Genomic DNA, 25,755 nt, shown 5'->3' on the forward strand with positions numbered 1-25,755 from the left:
CGTACGCTAGATTCTTCTAGACTGTCTTCTCTCGCTAATCAACATTTTTTATGTACAACAAACTTTGGACAATCGTCGTGGCGCATATATCGACTTCCTCTGCCATTCTCAAAGACTTGCGATGACGAGCATCGACCAGGCCAGCCCGTCGCCATTGATCAGTGCAGCTACATCATTGTCGGCATCACGGCCACCTACACTGCCTTCGCCTTGGATCGAAGCACATCTACCAGGGCCAATTCACCGAGCCTATGCGTTGCGTTCTACAGATTCGTGCCACTTAAATAGAGAATCAATCTGCAGATTCTTTCTTGTTGAGGCAGACGAGTTGCAGTCTTTAGAAACGTCATTCCACTCAATATGTCCAGTTGGACACCATCTCAGACTTTCAACCCCGCCAAAATGACACGCCAGGATGCTGGTCCCGCCGACCCTCACAAACTGAGGAATGTATGTATTCCCGCCCCCGCTACGGGGTATAACTATGGAGTACGGATACAGCCTATTCGTACCTTAACCCGATAGCCTGGCACGCCTGGTATCTTGGGGAAATCGTCACCTAAGTCTCTCAAAGTTTCCGCAGTCTTCATGGCAGCATCTCAATCCGCCTCGGCTCGTTGCTCTGGTGCCTAATGGCCTGCGTAGGTAGCATAGCACAGCTTTCCTGAAGACCTAAAGTACGGATACAGTCGGGATAAGACCACTTGCGCGGCCATCTGAGTTTTGCTATCATCCTACAGTCAAGTCCATCTTCTGCCGCTGTCGTCGGGGGCTAATACAGGTACAACCTTGTGCACTTACAACGCTCTGTCGATATTTACCTTTGGAGAGTCACCGTCAAGAACGAAGGAATGTCCCTCACCATCCGCCGTAGTCGAAATTGTAACATAACGGTGGAGGGCCTCTGAAATCAGACTGCTGACGCATGGTAGCCATCAGCCACGACGGGGCAAAACTTGGCGAAGCCCTCTGCGCCCTGTTGTACGTCCTCTGTCATCTTCAGCAATTTGCTCGAGGTATCCGCGAGAGAGAGACACTCCCCTGAGCGCCAAGCTGGAATGCTTCTTTCACGCCACTGAGACGGTTCCAGTCATCCACTGTCAAACGGCTGCATTCGCAGATCTCTTGGCCCCGTCGTTCTCGCCCTCGACAAAGGACGCCCTGAATTTCACCCATGCTTACCAGCAGTGCCCGAGGGTATTCAGTATTTCAGGCCGCTCGTCTGCCAAGTCCAGCATTCAGCCCCATGGATTCTCAGCCAACCCCCCCCCCTTGAACCTTCAAATGAGAGTTTATCACAGCCTCTTTTGCAGTTGCCAAGTGCCAAGACCCAATACAGTGAAAGATTTTCCCGTCATATTGGAAAGGTAGAGTTTTCACGGGGGTGCTACGGATACTGGCCGCACTTTTGCTCTCTCTCACATTCACTTCGCCGTTTGCCGGTGGAACACTCCGGCGATCTCTGCTGGTTGTAGTGGTGGTGGTGATACAACACGCTCCTGAAGCTCCCGACTACGCGGCCTCCGTGTCATGTCTGCCCCAAGTACCAGTCTGGCAGATGAAATGAGGTCTACGACTCGGCCTTGCCAATTGGCATAGGCTAGGCCAAGGATACGAGAAATAGAAAGATAGATGCTGCCAACTCGGTGGGCGGCAAACGTGGTCTCAAATGTGACTTCTGTGCATCTATTGATGTTCGTCAGTTTACAAGTATGGATGTCAACTATGACTCTTTGAGCATGCATCAATCTGACATGGTCGTCCAGTAAAGGGTCGTACGATTCACGTTGAGCAGGTGTAAACAAGTAATTTGGAAAGGTTTCCATTGAACCTATTGAAACCATTGCGGCTATCGCTTATTCTGCCTCTCACCACCTCATGTCCATACACCAAGCGGCCCCTGGTACTGCGCACTTCCACCACCTCACCACAGTTTGGCTACGGCTCGCAGATATCTCTCCACAACATGAGGCCCCGTCTGATACAGCGCGCGCGGCTTGATCACCATCTCCTGCTCTGAGAGGGAGGGATCACCTGTTGGCCAGGCTGAAAAAACACAAAGCCGCAAAACGCCCCGTTTCTATACGCTGCATCCGCCCAACTGTAGGCTTTCGTTCCGTATTCCCCAAACATGTACATGAAACCACGATTGGGTCCCCTCTTCATTATTTGCGAAAGATTTTTGGTTTCCGCTTCCTCGTGAGGGCGTTTTCCCCAGTCCCATATACTCCATCTGCAATATACACTTTGAATTTGAATTTGAACAACCAATCGAGACTCGTGCCAGAGTCATCCGTTCTCCCGTAGTAATGCGCCGTTATGCTTGCTCGTGATGCAAAAGAGTTAGAAAGCCACGGCGCCACGCTTTTGAATAATCGACAAAGAAACTCGTAAACCGCGTAGACTCATCATCAGGGCGTAGGCGGCACATTTGGTGAATGCGGCTCAAAGTCCTGATGTTGGGTTCTTACTCCAGGCCAGAGAGGTGGTCTGCTTAGCTGAAGAGTGGCAGGCTCTTGACCTTGACCTGCGGCAGGGGACCGACGAGAGAAATTGCTTTGCGTCCTTCCCAGACCAGCCGCAGCTTGAGGCGAGAGTGCAGAGGCGTCGCTGATGGTTCTGCTGAGACCCGGTTGCTCCTGGTCCTGTTCCTCTTCCAGTAGTTGGGCCAGTGCCGCTCCCTGTCTTGGTGGCGCAGGAATGACAGTCACCGGAAGGCTATCTGTCTCGGGAGTTGGTCGCATCTTCTCTCTGATCTTCTCGGCCTGCGTGGCAGCAAAGTCCTCCAAACGAGCCCGGAGATCCCATCTACCCGCATCATCGTGACCACCACGCACCTCGGGCTTTGACTCGGTGTGGGCCATCACCTCGGCTGGTGGATCGCGAGCAGTGCGGCGGAAGAGTGGATTGGCCACTAAAGATCTCCATCCATTGCGGTTCTTCTCTGTCATGTCCTCCTGGGCCTCTGTGTCGATTTCAACAGTCTTGTGCGTTGCTTGTCTTGGCACGGGCGCCGCCATCGACAGCTCGTCGTCACTCGTTGTCGACTCGCTCCTAGATGATGTCGAGTTACTCCTCGACATGGCAGCTGCAGCGTTCCTTTGGTTGGCAGCTCGGATGACTGCCTCTGGTGTCCGTGAAGTTGTCTCTGAAGGCAGCTGATATCTTACAGCGTATACGGTGCTCGCTGCGCTGGCTGTGTCTGTACGACTGACGGGCGTCACCGCAGGTGCGGGCCGAGAGGGCCACATGGGCGGACGCAACAGACCGCCCTTTGATCTCTGGCCGCCTTGGTTGTTTGCTCCTGAGTTGGTGTGGGCGTGATTGGAGCGATATCTGGAGGCGATTTGTGTCATGCCTGGCCAAAGATTGCCTCGCTCGGCCGAGGGAGGACCTTGAGCGCCAGAACCACCCTGAGGTCCGTCTTCGCCACCGTCACCATCCCTACCACCGTTTCTGTTCTTTCTTCTCCTAAGCCATGGGAACTCGGACGCTGAGACCTCCAGCATTTCATCGCCGTCGAAAATCTCGCGTCCTAAGATACCGTCCTTCTTCTCTTCTCTTTCCAATGCCTCAATCCTTTCCACCCATTCCCAAACCACGACACTGGCGCCTGCAGCACCGACCCAGCGAACGTAGTCTCCCCAAACAGCGAATTCTGGCTGTGCCATATCCAGTACGAAGAAAACGACTGGTACAAGAATGGCGAAGAGTGATAGTGTAGAAACCAGAATCATGTTCTTCATCAAGGGATGGTAGAAGGCGTATCGCTTCTTCATAAGTGAATAGTAAATGACCCATGCGGCGTATAACAGGCCGAGGGACAGTTGAAATAGGTAACTGAGAGCGGGCACGGCGTCCACAAAGCTTCGTGGACGGGCGTTGCCGTTGCTCCCGCTGGTGGGGTACTGGAAGCTGTTCAAGGCGCTGAAGATGAGATTCAACGTAATCAGCGCAAAGGCAGTCCACTTGATAATAACCTTTTCCCGCTGACGTGGGAAGAGTCGGATGAGAGTTTGGGCTTGTGCAAGCCACAAAAAGGTGTCTGAAATGAGGCGAATGACTTTCAGTTCGGTTCCGTCCATAACCTCCGATTGCATCTTTTTGGCGTCTTGAATTGACCACTGGTACTGTTGCTCGGCAACTTTAAAAGTATCGGCGCTTGCTATTGTGAGAGAAATTGCAACGGTGACGGCGGCCACCTTCTGCAGCCATGGTCGACCTCCGATGCTGATTCCATTCGATGTTCCACCACTCGTAAACCCGCGTCGGCCCAGGTATACCACTCCACCATCGAGAAATGATCGGGGAGTAATGAAAAGCATGATCACAAGCATGTATGCTGTTACTGTCGTCGCGGCGAGGGCGTAGCAGACGGGGAAGATGGAGGCGAAGAAGGGGTCACGCAGGTCGTTGTATTGTACCGCGCCTCCGGTCGTGGTTTCTTCATAGTTGATGCCATTGTTCGCGATAATAATAGGCGCAGCGGTCGCGATTTTCGCGGCTGCTGCCCCGGCGGCGCCCAGAGAGGGCAAGGGACTCGCGGCTGCGGCGAAATCTACCATGATGGCGGCGCCGACTCGTCGGATGCTTGTCGATGAAGAACAGAGCGGCCAGCCGCAGGCGAGGATCGAAAGAAGATTCGTCCTATTCGCGAACACTCGCCATCGAATAAGCTTCGCAGTCGTCGGTGGATTCGCAGTGTTGATTGACGTAGGCGTCGAGTTGTTGTCGTCGAGCGACGCGAGTTCCGGGACTCGGTCGGGCGGATGGGTGCGGCGAGAGTCGAGGATACGAGTCCAGGCGTTCTGAAGTCGCGCACAGAGTCGTTGAAGGGTTGAGCAGTTGGTTCGAAGCAATCGTCAATGTTCCAAGTTCTCCCAGGCGAAGACCAAAATAGCCAAAGGTCACAATCGAATTGTTAATAAACCGGGTCGAGGTTGAGGTTGTCGGTAGAAAGCGTTCCAAGAAGGCTTGCGTGTGGGGGATGTGGGAGGGATCGCAGGCTGGGCGCCGAGAGATTTTGGGAGGACAAGAGAATACGGGGGAAAGAGAAGGCAAAAGAAGGAGGCCGGGGGGAAAGGAGAGTGTAAAAGCTACTTCTGGGGGGGCTGCTGAGTCGCCGTAGAGGGGAAGACGGCGTGCTGAATGGCGTGTACGGTGTTGCGCTTTGTTAGATTGGTGCTGGCCAGATCTGGCTGTTCTTGCTCGTCTGGTGGAGTCGTAGACCGTCTCGAAAGTGTTTTGGAATAGCAAGTCGGGGGGACGCGGATGGATATGGGAGAGAATTGGGGGGGAGGCAGCGACTCTACCAGTGTCATTCTGATTCTCGAGGGGGGTGCCGGGGCGGTAGGTGGTTTGGTGCGAGTAAGGCGAAGCACACTGTAAGCCGTGCGACTGGGATTATCCACACACCCTCCCCGGCTCTGCGTTTCCGCTAACTGTGCTTGATGCTATCGGATACGACTCGGACCACGGTAATTGTACGCGGATGCCGTGGCATAAAGAGTGGGGCTCATGTAGCCCTCATCTCCAGCGCACAGTTGCTGTACTGTGAATTCCCGAGTCAGAGGGACCGGCTCTCTCAAGAGTTGTCGCGAAGCACTGCGCGATCGTGTAGTGACAGCTTGGCAGACCCGACGAGATTCGGGGCGATCTACAGACACCAAGAAAAGGGTCCTTCGCCGTTTGGCAAGAAGGCGTGTGAAGAAGCTTCCGACTCTGCATGGCAATGCCGGACGCCATTCCGCAATCCATCGTCGATCTGTGAGGACGCTGGCTCCAGCTTCGGTGGATTGTCCGATGGGAGACAAGATACGCACGCAGTATGGCGTACCTACCAAAGTACAGTAGGTACGACGCGTGCTATCCGACACCAGGGTATGGCTGCGAATAATTGATTGACTTGCTTCCAAAGAGGCACCAAGTCTGAAAATCAATACCGTCGCATTGAAATTGCAGTGAGAAGGCGTGCAAAGACCCCGCCCATGCCCCTTCTTCGTCAGCTTTGCACTATGAGCACGCAGGACGAGCGCTGCCATCGAGATCAGACGGGAGGGGAAAGTTGGTATTAGAGAACAAATCAGTCTGTCGGCTGTCGTTCACGTCCTGCTTCGCGTGGTGTGACAAAAGGCTCGTTCAAGAAAGCTTCTTCCCGGGCTGTCACGAGTCCTTGCAGTGGAGAGTCCGTCGTCGTCTAATTGAGGCTGGCATTCGACTATTGAGGTATCGCCGGGCAGTCAGGAAGAATCACTCAAGCGCGCCACCATCTAACGGATTGGGCAAGCGGAACGCGGTGCTGCTCGATATCCGGCGACAATGGGAGAAGTCAACTCGGTACTGTTCTGGAATACCTACCTACCTAGTCCAGCGTGCCAGGTGAGCCAGGCAAGTGGACGCCGCCAGTTCCGTCAGCCACCTGCATCGTGGGTGTCCCTACCTACAAAAATAAGTAGTACGGAGTAGACATTATCTAATACAGAAAGAGTACGTACTCTGGGGAGTAAGACACTGTACGCCCGGCGCTAGACAATAGCAGGCTGCATCGCCGTGCCCACCGTTGAAGTGAAGAAAGAGCGTGTCCGCGAGGGTTGGCCGCAACTTCCATAGCACGCATGGTAAAGCTGGGAACGAGAACGGTGCGGTGGTACGGTGGGTGTCTAAGCCTCCCCGTCTCGAGGGGAGCACCCTGACACGGAGAAGGGCAGCCGCGCTGATCAAGTACAGAAATCAGATGGCCGGCCAGTCGTCTCTTGAGTACTGAGCTCGGAGCGTTTTGTCTTGGCTCATGAAACACGGGAAAAGGGCAAAAGGGAGTGTAACCCCTCGACTGTTACTCGACTCTCACCCTGTCGATTCATCACTCGTTACCTTTGTTTTTGTTTTTTTCTGAACTTGATGAAAGCTTGAGGGGGAGCGGTGACATCAGGGAATTCGGTCTCATCGTCGCCTATCGTGGCTCTGCCAACTCTAATTAAAATAGAGGTGAAAGCGTATCCGTAGTTTATGCTTGTGATCGCTGTCGATTCAATACGGAGACGGGAAGAATTGAACGAACGGACGGTTTGTGCTACCAAGACGGAGAGGAGAACGGAAGGAGCCCCAGTGCTGACAGTCTTCCAGGGCTGGCTCGCTTCGGCGGCCACTGGGCTGGATGAGGAAATGATGAAAGGCCAGCGTTGCGGAAGAATCCCACACTGTGCCAGGGGTCCCGGGCACGGCGTTCCCTCTTGCAACCACGCCCCTTGCCCCGGGCTCACCCATCCGGTCAAGAGACGTCCAATGAGCAGAGTCTTTGGGCGAGAACTGCGGGTCATCCGCAACCCATGGACGCGGACCAACGTCCAAATGGGTGACTGGCCGAGTACGTACCTTGCTGGAAATGAGCAGGGGAAACCTGTGCAGAAAAAACCACCACTTACAGGCCACCACTAAGCAGGTCCTTGGGCGGCGTAGCCCTGTCTTTTGTGACGGATATGAGGCGCTAGGATTGATTTTTCTTTTGCTTTCGAACAAGCTTCCCGTCCGTCCCTTCTCGGCCATTTGCATCGATCCCGAGTCCGCAAAAAGGGGATCAAGAGCTCAGGCCAACGGCAAATCCTCATCGACACAGGGGTTCTAAAAAGTTTTCTGGGTGTTGCTTGTTTGGAAGGATGCTTGATGTGCCAGTATTCGTGCGAATGGTGTAATACATTATACATGTGTCGAGGGAGAGTGAGGTGATGTCGGTGCCCGGCAAAGCATATCGACTTGGCCTACGTTGCTGCAGACGGGGAGTGGCAGACGGCAGGTGGCAGCCGGGCCAAAACCTGTTGTTGGCTCTACTGTCCAATCCAGTGGCCAATGTTAGATGGTATTGGCCCCATTCAACCCCGCAGATAATCGTGTGTATCTTAGTCTGTATGTACGCAGTAGGTACAGATGGAATTATGGGAGGGAGGCACGGGAGGGCGCTTGCTAAGTTACCTATTCTGGGACCCTTGGTAGCTTGCAGCCGGACGAATTGGCACGCTTCGATGGTGCCATACGTGAGTGTCGTGTTCTCAGGTACAGATGTGTCGTGATCGCCACCTAGCTACAGCCTGCACCATCAGATAGGTAGGTGGTATGCTAAGGTAGGTATACCTAAGTATCCGTAAGGAAAGCGTGGGAAGGTGCGGTAAGCAGATGAGGTGGCTTGTGCTTTCTTTCTTTCCCCCGTTCTTCGTGCTTCCTTCCTAAACTTCCCCAACCCGACACCCCGTCTTTCCCACACCTGCCCGTCTTGGCTCTGTTCCTCTTGGCAAAGCTTATCACTCGTGGCTGGCCAGCGATCTTGGCGATTGGATTTTCCTCTCATCCGTCTTTCATCGTCCCTTCCTTTCCCGTCCAACTCACATGCACACACCGTCAGGTTGCTTCTGACTGGCTCAAGGCGGGGGCAGCCTGCCGTTATGTCGTTGCCGTTGCCGCAGCCGTTGCTTGCGCCTGCCCGTGCTGCCGTCCTGCCCGTCTCTGAATCCGACGGGTGTCTCTCATTTCTTTTTTTTTCCCTTTTCTGTTGCCCGCTCCAGACGAACCGCATCGATAGCACGGCGCGCACACTCTGACACGCAGCTCCAGCAACATAATCAGCCCATACGGCTACTTTACCCTCATGACACTGTCGCAGCATTCTGTCCCACGGTTCACAACCTGCTCCTATTCAAAACAGACACAGTCCTACGGCTCAATCGAGCTTTTGCGTATTTTTGAGTGTTCCTCACCGTGGACCCGCATCACCCAGCTTCAGTCTGAGCTAAGAAGCACGCGACTTGCTTGCAGGGCCGGCCGAATTAAAGTGAGGCAAGCGGCCGAGTCTCGACTCTCGCACCCAAACCCCCGCCGGCCGACACGACACGCGACACACTCTCTGCATTGGCCAGAAAACGACCATCTACCTCGTCTCAAACTCGTCGATCTATTTGTGTATCCGTAGTCATTTTGACCAGAGAAGCTGATTGATTGAGATTTAACTCGGAATGGAAACCACACGACGCATTATTCCCACTAGGAATAGCGCTGTAGACAACACAGCTGAGTTCAAGATCTCAAGTAACCGATGCGCTTTGATCGTAATGGGGACTGATTAATGCTGAGATTCAGACAAGTCAAGAGCATCTGAAAGTCAGGGCCGGAAGCGGTCGAAAGCTTCAAATCAGACAATAAGGCTCCGACGAGCGCTATCAAGTCAGTGCCGAATCGCCAGACACATCAGCTGGCATGAGTGAAGTCGTCTCAGTCTGGCCTGCGTACCTCGTAGAGTGCAGCAAAACCACATATCCCAGTCACACAGTCTTCTATAGAGCCGGCGTCGGCTAGTCAAGACACGGCGCCGTCCACGTCGCTTCCAATGCGATTTAGTATTCACCGGTGTCTCCTAGGCTTTGCCGCTTCTTTTGCATTCCCCGTCCCGAACCTTTTAGGTTAACATCCGAGGCGCTATTCGCCGCGACCACAGTCCCCTCCTCTCTTGGCCTACGACAAGCCTTCACCCTGTATCGAGACTCTATCCTAGTATTCGTGACTCCCATTCAGGGCGTAGTGAAACCCATCACCTGAGATCTATGATTTATCGCCAAGTCGGGTGTGTCCGTCGTAGTCCGTCGCACCTCTGAGGTTGTCTACCTGATGTGTCTGCTCTCTTCGCGGGCCAAGTAAGGGAGTCTAGGTCCCGAAGCGGTATGCGAGGTGTGTCCATGGATGATGTGGATGCTTTCTACAGTCTTCACGATGAACCCGGCGGCTACTTTGTAAAGCTGCTGCATCTGCCTCCGATCGGGAGATCTGGAACGGAGACTTTTACTTGGGTCTTTCGGAATCCGGAATCCGGCTAGCTTCTGTTGTCGACTACCTTCTCCCAAGGAAATGCCAAGCCGTCTTGGAAAGGAGAAAATGGTCTGACTGGGATTTGGTAACGCGGATCATGGTGATTTGCCTTACTACTGTGTAGAGTTTGAAGGTCCCTCGGCGCCCTGCTTTTCTCCAAAATGGGCAACCACCAACACCATGGCTAACATAGAATCACACAAAGTCTGTACGCCAACATGATCTAGACTTTTCTCAAGTGTCTAAATCGTCTTGGCGGCGTGGCGGCTCTCATTTAGGCCTCGTTGGATCACCTTGAGACCTCTGCAGCATTCCTGATGGTGTGCAATCGACCACTCGGATTCCGTGAGCTGCACCAATCAAGGGCAGACAGTGACGGAAGAATCTCTCTCTTTCGTTCTCTGCGAACACCGAGTATCTAAGTACCCAAGAATGTCGATTCTTTCCAAGACCACAGTGAGGTATGGTGGGTAACATTCCGCCGGAGGTGATTTCACAAACCAGCTGCTTCTGCGGTAGGCCAGATGAGCCAAAGTAAAAAGGTATTCTTAGCACCAGCCTCCTAAAGTGCTTGGCAGTGAAGATTGAAGGGAAGCACTTCTCGATAACGAGAGCGACGCGCTACCGTAACTCTATGTCGCCTCGCCCAGTGCCCTCACAGAGTATCCCCAATTCGTCGTGAACCATCTCAGGGGTATCAATTCTACAGTCCTCTATCGCAAACACCAACTATCTCGCCCCTTTTTGCTTCCTTCAGGTCAGAGTGAACTCAACCCTCCTGCTCAAACGTATCATTCAGGTACCCAACGAAGCTCTCCCTCATCCTCTCCGCGCTAAAGTTACCCACGCCCTCGAGCCCGATCCCGCCACGGTTCAAACCCACAAACGCCCTCCTCAGCCTCTGAAGCTGCGGCAGCCCGACCTTGCGACCAGGGAGCTGCACAACAAGCTCCTTCTTCTCTCCTCCCGCCCCATCATCTCCCCTGGAGACCTTGACCTCCCCGCCCTCCTCCCCTTCAGCCTGCGCCTCCAAAATCCTCTTCACGACGTCCTGCGTCTCGCGGTCCAGCACGTACAGGTAATCTCCGCTCGTGTCGCGGCTGCGCTGGACCGTCGCCTGGTTGGGCTTGATGACCTTCCGCCCCGTACCCGCGACGGCGTCCCAGATGTCGTCGCACACTTTTGCCGTCTGCGCCGCGTCGTCGTCCCAGATGAGGGTGAAGAGCGGGCTGTCCCAGCGCGTCATCGGGTTTGGCTCCTCGTAGCGGAAGACGAGGTTGTCCCAGTTGTCCGTGTCGTAGGGCTGCTGCTCTTCGTCGGTGTCGTCTTGCTTCGCCTCGTCTTCTGTGTTTGTCTCCTTTGCGTCCTCCTGGATCTGACTGCTATCCCCTTGTGCTTCCTCTGTCGCGGTCGTCGGGGTCGTCGTCGATGCAGCCGCCCCTCGCCTCCTCAACCTCTCCTCATTTATCCCCTTAGCCCTCTCAACTCCACATCCAATCTGAAGCACGACGCTTGGCGTCCTCATGGCTTTCGCCTCGCAGTGCAACTGGTACCGCCACCCCTTGATGTAATTCATCCCGTCCAAAATAACAATATCCCGGTCCGACAACACGCGCTTCACGGCGCCGTAGACAGCCGCCCTGGCGTCCTTTTCCGAGGCGTTGGCGGACCGCGTGTGCGCGCGCACCTTGTTCGGGTCGAGATCGTACACATCGCGCGATATCGAGAGCGTCGAGTCGGAGACGTAATGGAGTCGGTACGGTGGTGATTGTTTGCTGTTGTCGTCGGCGGCGGCGGCGGCGATGCGTGCTGCCAGGTGGGCTTGCAGCTGTTTTGCGCGGGTCGTCTTACCCGAGGTCGGGAGACCTGATACTACGATTAACTGTCATAGAGTTAGCTTCTTTCTCCCACGAGCCCAGGAATGGCAAGACTCACCGGCATACTGGCGGTTCGTGAGCTGGGAGGGGTTGTCGTTGAATATGAGTGACAGACTTTGGCGGGGTTTCTGGGGATTTTTTGCATCTGCGATCAGCTACCCCACCTACCAAATCGGGACTCAAGTCATTGGCGCTCCGTATAATGTAGACGCCTGCGACGCCCTCTCACATAAGTAATTACAGAGGATCAAACGAATAATAAGTAATGTATTGAATCTCGATACTTTCGAGTATGGGTATCATGAGTTCTCTGACTCTGCAAAACGCCTAAGCCCCCTTCTACATGCAATACCGTCACTGCTCCTAGCAAATGAACACCCTCCTCAGTCGTCCATATCCTCGTCCTCATCTACGTCACCTTCAGGTTCATGAGCGCCCATTATGTCAATGTAAAGAAGCATGCGCTCCCCCGCTAGATCCATCGTCTCCTTGGCGTAGATGTCCCGCGGACTGGGGCCCTTTTTGCCTCGGCCCCGACGGCTCGGGGTCGTCGCGCTCCTCCGATTCGTACCCCTGGCCTTGGCCTTGCGTGCCTCAATCCCCTTAAGCGCGGCTTTTCGGAGCCTGTCTTTGGCTTCCTGGATCTCTTCCGCCGGTATCGTGTAGAGCAGGCTCTCGAGTATCAGCGCCACCCTGGCATTGTCTTCTGGGTCAATAGTATTAGCATGGTGACTCAGGTAGCACAACTCGAGGACGTCTGCGTTGATGATGATACCGCTGTCCTCCCCCTTGATGACCTTCTTGGGGTCTTCATATCCGGAGGGCAGCAGTTGATCGAGCTGAACGGCCAGGAAGTCGATCTTGAAGGCGGCCCCATATCGCTGGATGTACGAACTCATGTCGGTGATGAATTGGTGAAAGAACGAAAGGGGTTGCTGCTTGAGTAATCTGCACAAGTCCAGCGTGTATTCGTTGTGGTCCATGAACTCCTCGGGCATGTTGTAGGCGACCTCGGAAAGGAGCTCCATCAGTCTCAGACGAAGAGGAATCGAATCTGCCAGTGGGGCAGCAACAAAATCTCCAGCTTTCATGGCTGGTGTGCGTGGTGTACGAGGCGTGCCCGGCGTACCCGCCTCAGAAGGTTCGTCGTCCGTCAGCTCTTCATTGAAATAGTCGCCAAATTGGTCGTTCTCGATATCAAGCGTAGTCATTCGTTTGCGTTTCTTGTCCTCACTTGGTAGCCCCTTTATCTCCTTGTTGAACACCTCGGGAAACTTTGCCAACGATGAGGTGCAGCCGTCAGCGAAGACAGCTTGAAGGATCATCCTCAGAGCACCTCGCCCGGAGTCAGTCTTCTGCTTGATGTACATGACAAGGATTGACTCTCGCATGTGTGTCCAGTTCTGAGGTTGCTGTGATGAGGCCAAAGAGTCTTCATCAAGGCGTTTCCGTTCATAGATGTCAGCCTCGAGAACGTCGATCATGAATTTCAGCCAGGTCTTCCAGAAGCGCCAACGGTGAGGATGCAGTCTGCTGCAGTTGAACGCCCAGCCGAGAACAGCCCAAAAGTCCTGCGCCCGCTGCCATATGCTATCTTCGTTGGCCAACTTGTTGTTGCCGATCTGATCACCGTCGAGGTCCTCGTCCTCCTCGTCGTGGTATCGGTTCCGGCGGCCGTACTGGACCCCGTGGAACTGGAACGCATTCCTGAAGCCGGCATTAATAGGCCCAACAATGGCAAGCAGGTTTCGAAGATAGTCTAGCGTCTGTGAGCAGACCTCGAGACGGTCGGCGCCGGGGGCTCGAGTCGTATGGCTCGGGTGTATGGTCAGAGTGTTGAGGAGGGCAAGGTGGGTTAACGGAGGGACAGGGACGCGCTTCGGGTTGGTGTTGATCTTTCGCGAGAACCCGGCAGTGAGGAGGCTATTGTACAGGCCGAGTGCTCCATTATCTAGCATAGTCAGCGTATGTCGCGAGGAGGGGGGCATCTTGCTAACGTACAGAGGTGCTCTTCCAGGTAGATCTGGCAATGTTCCTTCAGCTCACGGGGGAGCAGGGTCGCGGATGAGTACATGCGTTGGGGTGATGTAGGATCTGTGTGAGTCGGTTTTTCGGAGTTGGTATCCGGTGACTGAAAGGCCGTTCTGAATGAGTCTGGCGATGATACGGCGGATAAGTCCGTCAAGGACGAAGAGAGCTCCATCGCGAGCTGCATGGGGTTTGACGCGTCTGGAGACGCGATTGAAGATGTCCCACTACCGTCAATTAAAGTCGGGTTGGGCAGGGGCCTACAGGGTCCCTGGTCAGTCCAGAACCTTAAATTACATAAGGCCCTTCCGGCAGAGGACCCCGCAACTCATCTGGCAGCAGCTGTTCACAGCTTTACATCCATCGCTGGTGCACCTGCTGACGGCTAAGCAGCATAGCTTCAAAGGAGGATCCTAAATCTTGAGAAGCGTCCACATAATTGTGGCTTCATGACAGCAATGAGATAAACTGGAACCTGGGACTGAAACTTAGATTTGATTTTGCTGAGTGTATAGCTTAATGGACGGGCAGGTCGAGCTGGCAGAGCTGAACTTCTGTGACTTATATGGGCGAGGCTTCATATGAGCCACTGACCACTTCCGAGAGGTGAGGTACTCAACACAGTTGAAAGACCTTGCCTTTCCGTTCTTTCAAGACCCAAAGTAGTAGTAAGGTAAGTTTGCGCGGAAAATAGCGTTGAAATTGTTCACCACTCATTGAGACCTACCTTATTATCGAAACTTCAATTACAGGCTGGGTATTTCGGGAAGGACACAGCGGCGTGCCCAATTCGAGCACGATAGGTCTTTGGTGCTTTCTCCTATTTCCCTGTAAAAATTCATTGTGTGGCATTAATGCTAGACTCTGTGTAGCAAGTGGCTCATCGTGGTGTCAGCCTCAGTGGTCAGTATGATACATGAAATTTAGAATGCCACCCCTCCTAGCATGACCTGCTTATCAAAGGAACTATGTGTGAGCAAACATCACATGAGTTCCTCAAATATCTTCCCAATACTGTCATTCTCTCCGTAGCAGATTGCGTAGGACGTCCTAGCATATTCCCTCGCTGGTGCGCATAGCTCAGGGGCCACAATCTTGTACACGTGGAACATGACGAGGAAGGCCGTTACGATGTGCTCGCCAGGTGGACCCCATTTGATGATCTTTAGATGGCGCTTGTCTGATGCTTTTACAGCCCGGCTAGCCTCGAGAATGAAGCCACGAGCCTCGAGACTCTTGATGGACAACTCGAGAGCCTCAAAGTGTTTTCCCCTGTCCAGTCGCTTCCGGGCGAGCGCAAGGTACGAGTCCCATAGTTCCAGACGGTAATATCCTTTTCCGACGGCGTAAGTCTCCTCGAGCTGGCCAATCAGCCGCTGTGCCTTGGACTCTTGAGCTAGAGTCCTGCAGGCTTTCATGGTACTCTTCAACTCTCGGAAAAGCCCTTGGCGTTTTTGGAAAGTCTGCTTCGAGATCGACTTCTTCTCTTCGCACAGCTCACATCGGCAAGTAAACCCCCAATTTTTTAGATGCTTCTGAGTTTCATCATAGCTCGCACATTCATCAGGCGGCCGGTAGCTGATCAGCAACTCCGTGTCGGCGTCCATGTCTCTCGAAGCTCGCACCATCATCACGTCTCCAATGAACGAGCGACGACAGTTGCCGACACATGAGTGATTGATGTGGGACGCTTGAGTCCAAATGCCGCAGGTGGTATAGCTTCCTTGTTGAACTCTTGTATCAGTCAAGTGGAGGACGGATGCTCGCGGTGCACCGAAGCAGTTGAGACCTATAATCTGCGCGACAAGGAACCTGTTATAGATTTAGCACTGACTTTTTCGCGTCTTCCCATGAGATGACTACCTACGTATCTACCACCGTCTGGATATGCTCTGCAGTCTCGCCTAGTCGGTACTCTCCGCGATGTAAGTCGAAGAAGCGGGAAGCAGTTTGGGGATTGTGATGGAGCTTCTGTACAAGGCCGGAAAGAAGATCTGCCTGCCCACCCATCGTCATCCTCTTTGTGTCCCAGCTCATGAGTATCTTGATGTTCTGGCGACTGACAGTATCGTCGTCGCCAGCATAGCTGTATGCAAAGGCTTTCTCGCAGAGAAGAAGTTCACCAGCCTTCACGGGCTTGGTTGTGAAGAGCCCTCGTCCACGTCCAGGGGATTGGCGCACCTCGACAGGACCAGTGTAGGTCGCACAGTCGATTGTAGGGGGGGTGGCCTTGGCCTGGTTGTGCATGTGCTTCCACTGGTAGATCCCCTGATCTTGCTCGCGAATACGGCACACAGTCCGCTCCAGTTCCTTCCCTGCGTCACGGTTTTCGGGGTTCAGGATGACAACTTGACGTAGCTTCTCGGCGCAGAGCGAGAACTGTTCCAGCGCGTAGTGGGCTTTGGCTTCTCTGAACAGTCCTTTCTCGGTTGGGTCATTGTCCTGTCGGCTCTCAATGGCATCGCTCAGTGCCTTCTCCGGGCGATGAAGCTTGAGGTTTGCCAAGGAACGGTTAAGGAGCGCTGCACGCTTCTGTTCAGGCGTGGCAGCAGAGTCGAGTGCCTTGGAATATCTAAACCGCATTCAGTGAAAACCTCCTCGATATCAACAGTCATCATATCTGCTGCTCACAAGATTTCTGCTTTTCCCCAATTTTGCTGTGCTACAGCATTGTTTCCTTGCTGCCGGATCTTCTCAGAATTGGCACTAGGAGCCCATGTCTTCCACTGCGACGGGATGCGTTTGTCGCCCTCGGGTAGTAGGATGATGTCGTCAACGTGGTCCACTCGTAAACTATATTTGCCATCGGTAGTCGCCTTGAAGAACGGGTCCTTGATGAGGCAGATGCTGCCTTCCGGGAGTATGTCGTCAGGTTGTATAACCCTATGATCCGGCTGGTTGTAGAGTTGGAGTAAGACGGCAGTGCCGGCCTTGTCCTCAGCAATGGCCATGATTGAGTTGATCTGATCCGTGGGCGTCATTGTCCGTACGATGACTAGCTTGCCTCGGTGGTGCTCTTCCAACCTCATCTTGGAGATTGACAGAGGCTTCAGCTCGTTGACAGGCTGAATACAGGGCAGATACGCCGGTGGAACCTGAGTAGTTGCAATATTCGACCCTCCGCTAGAAGCTGCCGGGCGTGATATGCGCATTGATCTTGCCAGCATGAACTGCATCACCAACACGTCGGGGGGAGGATGATCATGAGGAACCTGTCCTTTTCTGCGGCCACCTCGTTCCGCGGCAGCTTGGAGCCGTTCCATTAAGGAGGCAAAGTCGCCGACATTAGAAACGTCCCTGACGTCCATGGCGATTGAAAGGTGATTCAACGCGTCGGTGTTGATTGATCCTGGTTATCGTGGCCAAAGTCGCAGATTCGTTCTTCGAGGTGAGTGCGTTGGGTGAGGTAAGAAGAAGAAGAGGTAAGAAGAAGAGGCAAGAAAAAGGAAAAGAAGAAGAATTAATATGGCAAAGTAGGAGCAGGTTCTAATTTTGTTTGGATGTAGATGAACGCATGGTTGGGTGTCTATACATCTGTTGGTCGTATGCGGGAGGCCGACCGCCTGACGGGATGATGTTAGGCACAGCCCTGTTGTTCAGAATTAGGCTCACTTGAGATACTTAGGTAGCATATCAAAAAAGCTCAACTCTGAAGTCTCACTTGATAGTAGGGGGTCTCGGCCGGTATGCAACACGGTTTCCTGCCTCAAGGGAGCTACGTACCTTATTTGTCCTCCACGGCACATGAATATCCCATGGCGGAGGCTATTCTTAAGAGGAGAATTACACCTGGAGATGAATCTTGAGTCTCAAACTATCGATCGAGGTAAAGATCGATTGAATTCACAAACTCAGTGAGCCTCAGCCTTTCAAAAGCTCTGGCAGAGAGAATAGAGAAATAGCCATTACTTCTTCATCGGCACAAAGCCATTATGCTTCAAAAGTCCTTTTTACCGCAGATGTCTTTCTACAAACAGACAACTCTCTTTCGCGTAGCTACTTTTTTATCCCTGTGTCGCCATACATATATGAATCCGAGTCCAATGCTGGCAAGTAGGCCAATGACTACACAAACCTATAATTCTCAAGACATTCATCAATTTAGGGTTTTTGTCTCTCATCTTAGCAAAGGCTAAGCCAGTGGCAATTGAAATGGTGGGAATCAATCCAATATGAGAGCAGACTTGATAGGATGAAGTATAAAGGCTATCAAAGAGGCAGGCCGATGAGCTCTTGTTGCCATATCTTTTCTCATCAGGTGGTGGTGTTACTTCGCCATGGGATGCCTACCCCTCAGCAGCCCATGCACCAGAGTCTTCCAGGGTTTTCCATCACCCTTCGTCACCTCAGCACCACGTACACAAGCTTTTAAAAAGAATCTGCTTTCTGTAGCACCATTTGAGGACAATTCCGAGTACCATGTGACCCGCCTCACAGTGCTTGGGGTTGATCACATTCAACCCGACAAAGCCGAGCTTCATATCTAAGGATCGCCGTGGTCCTCCGAGATTCTCAGACCAAGACACATGATCAACGGAAATAAATACAATGCCGCTTAGAGAAGTTTGTATAAATTAGACATGATTGCATCGCTATGAAGAATTGTGCAAAGTGATGTTAAGGTAAGAAACGTTGACTGCAGTAGCAACAACACTACAGAAGCGGACAGCACTCAAGGTATGCACCCCTGTCTACGAGCTATCCCACGCTTCAATTGATCTTAAAGGTGCCTCAGTCCATCAGAAGATGCAGTCAGGACCTACACTCAACTAACCTCCGAGCCTCGTCATTAGGGACCCGCCAGACGACAACGGGTGGCCCAATATTCCACCGCTCCCACTCCCACCTCCGCTTAGCCCCCTCCGTAAAGGGCGTACATCCCCAAAACGACATGTCACGATTGCCTAAAGCGGATGAAGGACGCCTGGCATTGGCTGAGAGGGTCATTCACTCGCTGGAGAAGGGGTGGCCACAAGGGGAGCCCCATAGCCGCATGATGGGCGTGTGCGTGTGAGGGTGTAAGTGTGTGTATATAGGTCAATTTCAGCCTATAGATGCCTAACAGAGATGCCGTAGCCTTCCCTTCTCATATCGTAATTGTGAGCGTGGTGTGTACCCCTCCCCTCATATCGGAATCATCGTCGTCCTCCAATGATATCGTTGTAGAAATGTCCCAAAACGCCCCTCTGTATGCAAGATCCCGCGGCGGTATTTAGGGCTGCGTAGGTAAGGTACACATGTTGTGCCCTGCAGCCCTATGCCCGACATCGTGCCATTCTGAAATAAAGAACTATCCAACCCGTGTCCCCCAATCTAGTAAAAGTACAGTTTGTGTGTTCGAGCCAATGGAGCGCCGTGAGGCAGACGACATGCTCCGGTTGTGTGGTGTCGCCTCTTTCATGTTGTGTGTATTCCCGTAAACGCCGTCGATAAAGATGTGTTTGCTTAATTGTAGCTGAGATCGACTTGGCTTATTTTCCCGGGACTTTCGTAGAGTTAGTACAGGAAGCGTTACGTATAGATTCGAAGAACTCACGAGGGTCAACGGGGAAACTTGTCTCATCTGTGCTCTTCTTCTGAAGCATCATGGGGGTAGCGTAGGCAGTAGTGTTCATGGTGGCGATTGGTCGTAAGAGGATTGAGGATTGGGTATGAGTCGAAGTAGGATGAGGCAGTGGTAGTCTTGTGATGAAGTAGTGTATGACTGTTGGTGTGAAGTGTAGTGTGATGAGTCTGTTGGAAACAAAAGAGATTCAAGGCATCAAGAAATCACAGAGCATTTATATCCAACGGACCTCCAACGAACCTCCAACGGACCAACAATCGAGCTTCATATTGAACCGACCTTGAATTGAGTCACCCTCAGGCAGAAGAGTGTGCCTGGGGAGGCAGACAAGACAATCTGAGAGGTTCAACGACTTAGTGCCCCCTAGTCAACGTCGACTTGACGTTCGACATGGCAGTGCACGGTGACTTGTTACGACAATGTGAATGGAAATACCATATCTTTGCACGCGATTGCGCATATTCGGTATGGCGATCCTGGTTCGGTAGCAATGTAATTCCTAAAAACCCAGGGATTCGCGAGGTCTGATTCGTCTACGGTATAGGCTGTCAACATCTAAGCCTGGGTGCCTTAACGATGTGTATCAGGTAATGGACCCCTACAGATTGTAGAGCTAGCCGCAGTGCAAGGCAGATCAAAGACAAGAACCCAGTGAGTCAGATCGGTGCAACTGCAGACCCCTCCTTCCCGGAATGGATGAATTGATAGAGAACATGACCGCGGCCTCAGAAACGCATCGACGTTTGCAGAATGGAGGGGTTGGGAGACGGCTTGGTTGCCTGGGTTAAGACGTGTTTGGTGACGGGGATGGCATGGGGGTCCTAGACGGTCTGAGGCAGCAACCCCCATAATTCCAGGCACGAGGGGAGTCCGCGCCCTGGAAATGCAGTGCTTTTCGGCGACAAGGAGACAGGAGAAAGGGAAAACTAACCCAACGCCAACGGAGTGCCAGGTCTCGTCACGAGCAATGGATATGTGTGCGCCGTTGCGTATGACTGACAAGGCACCAAGTTGCTCATTGTTAGCGGGTGTGGCTTTGCGCTTCGGTGTAAAACGGCAAGGGCGCAAACGCGCCCTTGCGCGAGGGGCAGGGAAAAAAGTTGGAAAACGGAACAACAATGACAAAATAGAGGCACGTCGGGGCAATGCAATGCTGTCACTGCCCGTGTGACTGATCTCGGACAAACTGGGCAACTCTCGACAGGCATTACTTGGTCCGGTAGTGAGTCGAAGGCCTCAAGGCTGACTGGATCATGGTGCTGGTGAGGCTTGCGGGACGGGTACGGAGAGGCGGCGAAACAGTCATTTTTACAAAAGCTCGGAGTATGTCGGGAATCACTCCCCTATTACATTTCTCGGTGACGGGCTCCGTTTTGATTGACGGAGCCAAAACCCAAGAAACATGGGATAGGAGGCACAGCCCAGTTTCCCTCTAGCACTCAAACTGACCGAACCACAAGTGGAAGAAGTTACGTCGAGATCGGTTGATTATTTTGGTGCAAAGTGTGTAAAGAGGAAAAAGGGTTCGAGAGAGGGGGGAAATGTGGTCCGCCAGACAAATAAAGAGGTGTCGTTGCCTGCAGGCGACCCTGCTTAGCTAATGACATATGCTGCCTAAGCTTGAGCCAATCAGGGCTAGCACATCGTCAAACCTCGTGACCCGGGAAAAAGACAGCGTCTCCACATTTTTTCGACCTGGTTTTTCTCGCAAAGTATATTTTCACGCGTCCCCCTTCCCTCCTCTCACTTCTGCTCCTCAACAGTATCAACAACAGTTCGCGGGCCACCCATCCCAGCTCGGGCTACGGATCTTATGCATGGTCCTTTTCGGATTCCAGAATGGCGTTAGACTGCCTCGTGATATCGCACGGCAGTCTGCGTCCTGGGTCTGAACTAAATCGTCGTCCATGGCTTTGAGCAAGTGCCGAAACCAACCGACACAAGCCCGCGAGCTCGTTTTGATGTGTGCTCATAGCACAAAAGGTCTTTGGACCAACCCCACGATATGCCTACACCTCGCGATCTTACTGCGCAAGAGTGTCAACTACTTTTTTATTCGTTCGAGTGGGAGAACAAAACCAACGGTCTAGACAACCGGTCCGCTCCACCCTGATACCGTCGAGATAGTGCGGCTTCAGGACTAAAATCGGACGAACATATCACAAGGCATCTCACGCGAGTTGCACGTGGTGTGTTCTTAATTTACCTTGATTGGTGTCATTATAGTAGAGAGTCATTATTCCTAAACCCATGCCACCGAGTTGTACCTGCCATCAGATATATATATGAAGGGTATTCCCACATCCTCTGCGCAAGAATTGCAATTCCACTCCATCCCTCGAGCCATATCAATACCCCGTCAAATCCAATTCTCGCCAAAGATGTGTTTCTCGTCCATGAAAGACAACAAGAACTTGGATACCAGGCGACCCGTATAGTTGGCCGCTACGTCTCGCGGGAACGGGTGCTGCTCGTGGTCAGTCGATAGGATTGGGTCGTCCGCCAATCCTTCGAGTTCCTTGCCTATACATCACAAGTCAGCATTGGCGGTTTAACCATCGGATTGTCGGGTCAGCCTACCATTCTGATGGATCAAATTCTTCAGGCCCAAGACCATCTCTATGGCTGGTCCGTCCAAGTCGCCTTGCTGGGCCCAGGAGTTATCGAGCATGGGATTGAAGGGCTTGTTCGCCGTATCCCGGCTGTGGGTCTGGTAAATCTGGTGGAACTGGTACGCGAACTGCTTGAACGGCATGTTTTCGACCGCTGCGTTAATGTTCAGGGCGTCTTGCCGTTTGTATTCCGGCGGCGTGTGGTTACGCAGGCTGATCTCGTTGAGAGCCACCACAAAGTTATCCGCGGAAGTCTCGACCGATTCCATAAAGAGGCACAGTACCAGGAACGAGGCCATACACGGCGCCCACTCCTGTTTTGACTTGGGCTTGAGCAACTTTGAGAAGGACTCAAACAGATGCTGCATGTCCCTCATCAGGAGCTCGTCAATTACCGCCTTGATCTGCCTGTTGACAACACGTGGGGTCACCCATGGTACTTCCTGAGGGACGAGACCAGAATCCTGGAGGCCCACGACACTCTGCCGTGTGATGCAGAGGTGGCGGGTCATGACGAAGTGGGCGCCGTAGATCGCCAACGCCTTCTTCACCATCGACGACTGGGTCGAGTTAACCAATGCTCTTACGCAAGACAGTCAATAGCACGGCAACTTACATCAGACTTGTTGGCGTATATCTGCACAACGTCCAAGACCTTCTTTGGCAACTCGGTGTGCCGTATTGACTCTGTCACTGATTTTGCGAACCTCGGCTCTGCTGCGATAGCGGCGAGGTACTCCTTTACCTTCTTCCTCAAGGCCTCCCTCTGAGCTGCCGAATCCAACTCCAACACCATAGGTGCCGAGCCTCTGGCTTGCAGGTCTACCCGATCTTTTTGCACATGCAGATGGTAGTGCTGCTGCACTTCCTCCGTCCGAGGCTTGAAGAACCTCGCTCGAACCTTGAGCGACGCCGAGAGACCAGAAAAGAGTTCTACCTCCCGAGGCGCTAGTTGCACCGCGTCAAGGTCGACATTCTCCGCCATGAATTTCGCCATTTGATCCTTGCGGAAGTGGCTGCGCATGAAGTCGGGGAACAACACGGTCAAAAAGTCGGAGAATTGCCAGCAGACGACCTGCGGCACCTGGCCGGCGAGCTTTTTACAGCTCTTGCACGGCCTTTGCGAGTCGCACTTGACTTTGCGGCTGTGGCAGCAAAAGCAGGCACCCAGACGGCGGACTTGCAATGCGCTCTCCTTTGTCGCATTTGCCAGAGGCCCCTTGCGGCCGCGCGTTTGGATTTTCATGGCTTCGAAGCACTCCCACGGGTTGGGGCGGCCCGAGGAGGCGTTGATGGAGTTGGGCGTGACGATGACGAATTTGTTTGCGGGTTCGGTAGCCTTCTTCTTCTCGACCTTGCCGGTGATGACCTTGCGGATCTGGCTGGCTGATGCTGCCCTGTCTCCCTCATGCTTGAGGTCTGGGGAGCTGGAGTTGGACTGAGAGGGGCTTGTGGATGTAGAGCTCTGCGTCGAGGTTGCGGAAAACTCCTCCATCAAGAACGTTGAGCTGCCATTGTCGACCTTGAGGTTCGTGGGGTTCCAGGGGCCCGGGTTGAAGCTATGAGAAAAGGTCTGTGGCAGGCCGATCTCGCCATCGTGCTGTTGTTGCGGGAATGTGTCTAGGCCGGCCAGGGAGGCATTGTTCGATTGGAATGAGTTGACGAAAGATGTCAGTTCTGAGAACAAAGCTAGTTAGCTCAGGTATACTTGAAAGTCGGCCACCGGTGGAATGAGGACTCACCATTCAGGTTCAGCTGCTCCTCTGCAAAGAGGAAGCCCTGTGGTGTCAAGAAATTGGATTCCTGGCCGCTGGGAACGAACTGGCTATCAACAGACGGCGCCGGGGCAGCAAACGCCTCCGCTTGGTCGGGGAAGCTCGAGCCGGAGAAGGCGGGCTGGTCGAGGTCGAGATTTAGCGGGGATAGGCCCGCCGGGTCCGAGCCGGCATGGTGGCCGACGACGGCAAAGCCGTTGAGACTGCCGCTGGCCGGGCTAGGTAGGAAGCCGACTGAGGCCGGGTACGAGGCGTAGTCGAGATACTGCCATGATTCTTCGGTGTCGGCCGCGGACTGCTGATCGTAAGGCGAATGAGGCGTCGGGCCCCTTGAGGAAACAGAAGCCATTGTAATTTCTGTGAGTAGGCAGGACGTATAAGCGGCGGACCGTTGAGTCGCCCGGTGCTTTCAATCCGCTCGGTAATTTCGATTCGATGATTCCGTAGCCCCTTGTGGTTCTGTTGAGAAAACCGAAACAACAGGTCCTTGTTTCCTCACAACGTCGAATGGCCAGTACTCCGGGGGGCTGTGTCTGCTTACTCCCAATTTTGCAACTGGCGCGGGGGTCACTCTCCGGACAAGCGAAAAAATGCTAGGCCTCGTCTCGTCTCTTCTCCCTTTCAACACGCATCGGAGTCGCGATTCGAAATGTCGTCGGCCGGATTGCAAAGATGTTGCTCAATCTCACGAGTTGCCCTTTTCTCACCGTTCTTTACCACTCGGGAAAGTCATGCAGGAGAGCGGGAACGAAGTAGAGACGGTGCGAAAAGGGCAGCCAACAAGATTAATACGAGGGGGGAAAACGGCGCTGTCACACACTCAACCCCCATGACAGCAGATGAGCAGCGCGACCAGTAAGCAGCGGCGCCGCAGCCATCCCGCGCAGACCCGTCAACCTGTAAGGTACTTTCTTGTGGGCACGCTGTGCTGCTGGATGAGCTGGTCCTGGTCTCCGCTCCTTCGGCCCAGCTGAGCCACTAGGCCCTTTCTGGGACCGAAGGTGGACCCACCGCTCCACGAATGAGAGTGCTCTAACCCGATCCATCACCGGCAGCTCACCGGGGCCCGGAGCTGCGGGAGGACCCTTCTGCCGTACCGGTGGCCGTGGTGACCGAAGCTGGTTCCGGCTCCTGCCATCGGAAAACGCACTTGATGCCGCGGCTCCGTTCCGTGGCGGGAAAGGGTGAATTTCAGGAAACTTCAACTGGATTAGAGTGGCATGAACGGAAGGCACAAGATACCTACCCTTACCTACCTTGCCAATTATGCATCAGCGTTGCGTTTCTAGCAATCGGCACTGTCCTCTTCCCTTCTCCCAACCAAACCAACGTTGTTTCCTCCGTCCAACCTCAATTACCTGAGAGGCGCTTTATCAATGCAACGCCAACCCGACGTCGAACTTATTCTCACCACGACCCTTTAACGTTTGAAAAGACTGATTCTCTTATTGCGTTTTTACAAATGCCTCAGAGATCGACAGTGAAGCTCATACCAGCGAACCGGCCCGAGCCCCAAGACCCTTGATGATTGACCGTCATCTAACATCCCTCAGGATTGCATCCCGCTCCCTGTCGATATCAAAACCCCCAGCAGTCATAACATCAAGCCTCGAGTGCACCTTGACTCAAACCAACCTCCCACACTCCGCCATTCCGCGTCCTGTCGTTCTTCGCATCACGAACCGCCTCCAAGCATCTAGCTGCATGCATGTATCAGAGGACAATCGCTCCCCGGATCTGCCAGAGTGGATAAGCTCGCAACGCCCCGGCATTCGACCTTTGTCCTCACGACACCACCGTAGAAACGCCAACGCCAATCTCGTTTCTCTACCACGATTACAATGTCGAGTCTGGCAAGCTGATCATCACGCCTCCTCTCTCGTGTGACTAGAACAACGCCCAGCATCCCCCGCCAGGATAAGGTTTAGCGCGCGCGGCGCTTGACTAGCACTAACACGCACAACGTACGGACACATCTGTCCGCCTGTTTGCAAGTCGAAGTTGGCACAGCTCAGGCCATAAACCCCGTTCGGTGCGGAAGCTAAACGGGT

The 25,755-nt window shown here is 53.4% G+C and overlaps 5 protein-coding genes across 5 annotated transcripts; all 5 read right to left on the bottom strand.

Annotated features, from left to right (window-relative positions):
• Window positions 1-1,845: 1,845 nt before the first annotated feature.
• On the bottom strand, window positions 1,846-5,263 carry HER10_EVM0005061 (uncharacterized protein). Its single transcript, XM_035474686.1, has one exon. The coding sequence runs from the start codon at window positions 4,563-4,565 to the stop codon at window positions 2,412-2,414; it is 2,154 nt and encodes a 717-aa protein (XP_035335998.1). The 5' UTR covers window positions 4,566-5,263; the 3' UTR covers window positions 1,846-2,411.
• Window positions 5,264-10,615: 5,352 nt separating this feature from the next.
• On the bottom strand, window positions 10,616-11,808 carry HER10_EVM0002417 (RNA polymerase II elongator complex subunit; the record flags this gene model as incomplete). Its single annotated transcript, XM_035472130.1, has 2 exons — window positions 11,782-11,808; window positions 10,616-11,728 (listed from the first exon to the last, which is right to left on the bottom strand). Exons 1-2 carry the CDS (start codon window positions 11,785-11,787, stop codon window positions 10,616-10,618), a joined length of 1,119 nt encoding a protein of 372 aa, XP_035335743.1. The 5' UTR covers window positions 11,788-11,808.
• A 247-nt stretch (window positions 11,809-12,055) lies between these two features.
• Window positions 12,056-13,926, bottom strand: HER10_EVM0010260 (uncharacterized protein; the record flags this gene model as incomplete). Its single annotated transcript, XM_035479726.1, has 2 exons — window positions 12,056-13,674; window positions 13,725-13,926. The coding sequence occupies 2 exons, from the start codon at window positions 13,924-13,926 to the stop codon at window positions 12,107-12,109; spliced, it is 1,770 nt and encodes a 589-aa protein (XP_035336464.1). The 3' UTR covers window positions 12,056-12,106.
• An 808-nt stretch (window positions 13,927-14,734) lies between these two features.
• Window positions 14,735-17,059, bottom strand: HER10_EVM0007867 (uncharacterized protein; the record flags this gene model as incomplete). Its single annotated transcript, XM_035477408.1, has 3 exons — window positions 14,735-15,563; window positions 15,619-16,323; window positions 16,383-17,059. The coding sequence occupies 3 exons, from the start codon at window positions 17,057-17,059 to the stop codon at window positions 14,735-14,737; spliced, it is 2,211 nt and encodes a 736-aa protein (XP_035336256.1).
• A 4,508-nt stretch (window positions 17,060-21,567) lies between these two features.
• Window positions 21,568-24,475, bottom strand: HER10_EVM0009541 (uncharacterized protein). Its single transcript, XM_035479027.1, has 4 exons — window positions 23,672-24,475; window positions 22,546-23,606; window positions 21,898-22,489; window positions 21,568-21,840 (listed from the first exon to the last, which is right to left on the bottom strand). Exons 1-4 carry the CDS (start codon window positions 24,051-24,053, stop codon window positions 21,677-21,679), a joined length of 2,199 nt encoding a protein of 732 aa, XP_035336399.1. The 5' UTR covers window positions 24,054-24,475; the 3' UTR covers window positions 21,568-21,676.
• Window positions 24,476-25,755: the final 1,280 nt, after the last annotated feature.

Source organism: Colletotrichum scovillei (genome assembly GCF_011075155.1).
Source record: "Colletotrichum scovillei strain TJNH1 chromosome Unknown Contig00003, whole genome shotgun sequence".
NCBI lineage: Eukaryota > Fungi > Ascomycota > Sordariomycetes > Glomerellales > Glomerellaceae > Colletotrichum > Colletotrichum scovillei.

Coding starts and splice junctions, on each gene's coding strand:
- HER10_EVM0009541 (XM_035479027.1), bottom strand. CDS start 24,053: ATGGCTTCTGTTTCCTCAAGGGGCCCGACGCCTCATTCGCCTTACGAT. Junction 23,607..23,671: donor GGAGCAGCTGAACCTGAATG/GTGAGTCCTCAT, acceptor CTTTGTTCTCAG/AACTGACATCTTTCGTCAAC. Junction 22,490..22,545: donor TATACGCCAACAAGTCTGAT/GTAAGTTGCCGT, acceptor AACTCGACCCAG/TCGTCGATGGTGAAGAAGGC.
- HER10_EVM0005061 (XM_035474686.1), bottom strand. CDS start 4,565: ATGGTAGATTTCGCCGCAGCCGCGAGTCCCTTGCCCTCTCTGGGCGCC.